Source organism: Endocarpon pusillum, assembly GCF_000464535.1.
Source record: "Endocarpon pusillum Z07020 unplaced genomic scaffold scaffold7306, whole genome shotgun sequence".
In the NCBI taxonomy this organism is placed as follows: Eukaryota; Fungi; Ascomycota; class Eurotiomycetes; order Verrucariales; family Verrucariaceae; genus Endocarpon; species Endocarpon pusillum.
In genome coordinates, this window is record NW_006916644.1 from 337945 (window position 1) to 342948 (window position 5004).

The following is a 5004-nucleotide window of genomic DNA, read 5'->3' on the forward strand; positions in this document are numbered from 1 at the left end:
TAATCCATTTCGAATCCAGCTTCTTGCAAGGTCTTGTCGTGCTAATATTCTTTGTCGATAGCCAGACCTTGTCTCCTTCTTCGAAATCGATTTCCCGGCGGTGCTTGTTCGCCTGCTCTTGCTGTCGCTCTTGCGCGACCTTCAAGTACCCCTGTGCCCACTTCCAAACCTTTTCTATTGGCTTTGCCAGGTTCTTAGCCTTCCCTAGGGCTACGCGTTTCCTTGCTATCTCTGCAGACTTAGGCTCGTCAAAACTCATCCTTGGCTGATATCTGCGTGTGCTTATAAATAGCGATAGCTATGTGGACTCAGACACTGCTACGTTCGCAGCAAATTCGGCGCTTAGGAGGAGGTCGTTCTAATTATCTTGTGCAAAATCCACATAGGCCCTTAGGTATTGTTCCATCTCTGCATTAGAGACTTTTGTTTAGCTGTCTGTCTGTGGATAATAAGCTATAAATAGCTTTGCTTTAACTCTTAAGATTTGGCACTATTATTTCTATACTTCGCTAGCAAACTAAGGCCCTTAGTCAGATATAATTGTTTAAGGAAGCCTATAGAGCTTCTACACGTTCCTATACAGCATCTTGGCTGTCTCCTCTGAAGTCATGCCCTCTTCTGCAGCCGTGCAAGGGATATAGTGGCGTTCCTTGCTTAACTGATTAACAACTACTAGAACAGCGTTGTAGCCTTCTGATGTCAGCAATCCTGTGACGAAATCCATCAAGATATCCTGCTAGGGGCGCTCAGGAATCAGAAGAGGTTGCAATAGGCCTGCAGGGAGCTAATGCACAGGTTTAGTCCTCCTGCAGACATGACAATTCCGCAAGAATCTCCCGACCAACGTGTATCCATTCGAGATGTAGTACCTACTACTCGCGATGGCCTTCCTTGTCTTTGTACAGCCTGGGTGCCCAGTCTCCTTGCTCTCGTGGATCTCTCGAATCACGTCCGTCACCATTGCTGCTGGTACTACCAGTTTTTCTCTGTACCACAGCACTCCTTTCTTGTCTTTACAATTTTGAATGTTATACCCAAATATTTTCTTCTTTAGGTTCTCCACTTGTTTCTCCATCCTAATCGCGTTGAACATCTCGTCAACCTGATTCTCTTTCTCTACCCTCTTCTAGAGCGGCAAATCTTCCTCCTCTGGCGACGCCTGCACTACTGAGATCTTCAGGTCGTCTTTCACCTCCTCGGACAGCATGTCTGATTACAGAAGGGTCTGATGCAGATTAGGATCCTCCTTCGCTCTTAGGATCTTAGTTTCCCTTTAAGTCAATGCGTCAGCTTTTCCGTTAGCAGCTCCTAGGCGATATCTAATCTTGAAGTTGTATTAAGATAACAACTCCGCCTAGCGTGCTTGCCAACGTGTTAGCTTCTTTGTCGACATAAAATACTCTAGAGCCTTGTGATCTGTAAGTATTTGAACAGGATCCTCTCTTAACGAGCGTAGCTCTAGCGACCATTCTTTAAAGTAGCAAATAATAGCCAGCAGTTCCTTATTATAAATAGCGTAATTACGCTCTACTGGCGCTATGCTTATTGAGAAGAATCATTCTTTAATAACAGTAATAATAGCCAGTAGTTCCTTATTATAAATAGCGTAATTACGCTCTACTGGCGCTATGCTTATTGAGAAGAATGTTACTAGATAGAGTTCTTCATCTTCGCCTCTTTGCGAGAGTATACCATCAATAGTATAATCGCTGGCATTGTATTCCACAACTGTCTCCTTCTCAGGATTGAAATAAGCTAGGACTGGCTCCTTCGAAATCAGATCCTTTAGCGCCTAGAATGCCTCTGTACAACAGTCATCCCAAATACGCCTTACATCCTTCTTTAATAAGTCATTTAGCGGCCTTACTACCTTGCTAAATCCTAAGCAGAATCGTCGATAGAAGTTGACAAACCCTAGGAATCTCCGCACCGCGCAGATATCTCCTGGCTTGGGTTTCTCCCACTCCTGAACGACTCATACACGCGCTCTGGATCCATCCGAATGCCCTCTGAAGTCACGATCAAACCGAGATATTTCACTAATTACGTATAGAACTCGCATTTCTTAATGTCAGCCTGAATATCACTTTTGTAGAGAATCTGTAAGACTTCCTGTACGTGTTGCTCGTGTTCTTCTCTTAATTAGCTAAAGATTAAGATGTCGTCTAGGTACAGCACAACACGAATTTTCTGAGCACTTTTATAAATTTCTCATTCATAAAGTATTAGAACATCGCTAGCGTAAAGGTCAATCCGAATAGTAATACCCTATATTAGTAGTTGCTATACGCAGTGCTAAACGTAGTAAGTTCGTAGTCCTTCTTAGTCGCTAAACAAATCTGGTAATATGCCTATCGAATATCCAGCTTAGAGAAGACCATAGCTTTTCTAAGAAGACTTATAGTCTTATTGATCCAAGGGATAGCATAGCTATTCTTCTTGGTAATAGCGTTCAGATCCCTAAAATCGATATAGAAACAGAGTCCCCCTTAGGGTTTCCGTACTAGAAGAATTAGCGATGCGAACAAGGCAGTGCTTGGTTCAATAAACCCCTTCTCAAGATGCTCCTTGATGTATTTCTTGACCACCTTGAGCTCCTCTAGGCTCATCCTACGCAGGGGCTGCGTCTGTAGCAGCTCAGCACCTGCTTCCAGTTCGATCTTATAGTTGTACTCCTCCCTGTGCTCTAGAAGAGTATCAGAAGCCTCCTTCGAGAAGACATCTGCGAATTCTCAAAATTCCACTAGAAGAACCTCCTTCAGGTCTGGTTCTGGCTAGATCTGTTTCTTAACATGTTCATTTATGTCCTTTATTGTGATAGCGAACATTTCTGCACCAGAGGTGGTTGATAATCGCTCGAATGCTGTAATGCTCATAGGCTTAGTGCTGTGCTGGGCTGCCCTGGCCTTTTTGACCTTCCTTCTGTAGGTGGTAGCTGTGGTTGTCCTGCTACCCAGAGTCTTCTTTACCTTAACAGGGCGTAGAGGTTGCGAAATAGCTGGGGCTATCTCAGGACGCTTAAGAATCTTTGTCACCTGTAGTAGTAATGTCCTAATCAGGTTAGTCTGGAATTTGGCTGTATATATATAGCCAAATTCGTTACATAGCTTCTTTATCAGCTCTTCCTCTGCTGCTTACTCCTTAGCCTTAGGCTTGTTATTCTGACTCTTGCAGTTCTGCTAGAATATAAGTTGCTCTTCACAATCACAATCCTTTGCAAACTTTACTGACAAATCCTTAGGATCTGGAATATAGCTATATAGCCTTATCTATTTCTTCCTTAAGATTATAGAGTACGCAGCCTTCGTTATATAGAAGATCTGCGATCCCTACTAGTGTTCGCTAATGTGTATAAGCAAATAGAGGGCCTAAGAGATAGATTAATAGATTTTATTAGCAAAATCAGAGATAGGAATAGATTTAGCCAGGTCTATTATATTAATTTGTAATCTTTTATAAAGTTGTTCTGCTAATTAATAGTCTATAACTGCACTTAACTGACATCCTATATCTAATAGTGCTAATACTATTAATCTTTCTCTTCCCCTTCTAACGTTAACGTCAACCAGAAATAAAGCCTCGAAATCACCCTCTGCTACTGCGACGGGGATCCCTATAGCTTCTCTATTAGTTGCATTGCTAGGCCTGCTTACAACGTCTTAGTAGCAGGCAGCTCTTTTCCCGATTGCTCTTGTGCCTGAGGGCAATCCTTTATGTAGTGTCCTAGTTTCTTGTAATGATAGCACCTTACTGTAGACACATCTCTCAGAAGTCGTGGCTTAGCCACTAGCCGATCCTCCTTCGCTGTTGATTCGCTAGCAGATTAACGGGTGCTAAGAACCGAAGGTTTCGCCGGCGTGCTGGCGCTAGCTGCTGGTTTGTTTGAGGCAATACGTCGACCGTTCATGTCGGCGTATATCAGGTCTGTAATCATCTCCTGAATTGACGCATATCTGCGGAGAATGATCACTTGCTTCAGATCATCTCGAACCTTGTCTCGAAGGTCCACGATCTGATCCTCTTCTCAGACCTCTGCTTCACGAGAAAGCCGTCGGAAATCCTCTAAGAATGCAGCGAGGTCCTGCTGCCCTTGCTGTAAGTAGTGATACTCCTTACAAGCAGTCTCTTGTCGAAACAGAGAATCGAATCGAGTTGAAAGGTCCGCGAATATATCAGAAATCTGAGCCTTCTTGAAGTCCTCGAAATATGACCTAAGCAATTCCCGAGCGTCGCCGCCTGTGCGTGATTATACATAGGCGACCTTGGATAGCTCTGTCGGAAAGAGCGCCGCGTTAACCATGAACTTCATCTTCATGGCTGACAACCAAGAGCGAAACTTCTGAGGAGATCCATCCTCAAAGACCTCTGGATAAGGCAGCTTCTCAGTTTTCGGGCCAAGCATTATCGAAGGGCTTGGAGTTGCTTCTAACGAGACTTGCCTTTAAGGCGGCGATTCTCGTTCTGTCGGGGTTTCTGAAGGAGACTCCACCCGAACTTGCGGCTTTGGTATCACGGTAATCTTGTCGCGGAGGTTCTGAATGATCTCCTCCTTGTCACGGAGTCGATCCTTCAGAGCCTCAATCTCGATGCTGGTGCCTCCGTCAAGGTCTTGGTATCTTTCTTCCCAAGTTTCCTTCTCCTGGAGGACTTCTCGATGCTCAGCCTCCTTCTCCAGACGGAGGGCTTTCTCTTCCTCGTAGACAGCTGCCAATGTTAGTACAAACGCCGCTGCGTGTGTCTGATTCTCGTTGACCAGTGCCATGAAGGCTGGAAGAGCCGATGGATCATCCGTCGCTCTCTCTGCGTGTTCGATCAATGCGCGCAGGGCGTCTTGATCCGTAGGAGGGGCTTCGTCTAGGCTCCGTCTCCGGTTGCTCAAGGAAGGATAGCGAACTTCGCCACTCTCCCTTCTCTCTGTTTGATCACGAACCATCTTGACTTGATAGTTCTCAAACCTTCGTACGGTACAGGGTATTTGTATCGAACGGACCTTGCGTTACTCCC

The 5004-nt window shown here is 44.8% G+C and overlaps 1 protein-coding gene across 1 annotated transcript; it reads right to left on the reverse strand.

The window, feature by feature from the left end:
• Positions 1 to 4441: 4441 nt before the first annotated feature.
• Positions 4442 to 4933, reverse strand: EPUS_02798 (uncharacterized protein; the record flags this gene model as incomplete). The annotated part of the gene is made up of 1 exon (XM_007807926.1): positions 4442 to 4933. One exon carries the CDS (start codon positions 4931 to 4933, stop codon positions 4442 to 4444), a length of 492 nt encoding a protein of 163 aa, XP_007806117.1.
• Positions 4934 to 5004: the final 71 nt, after the last annotated feature.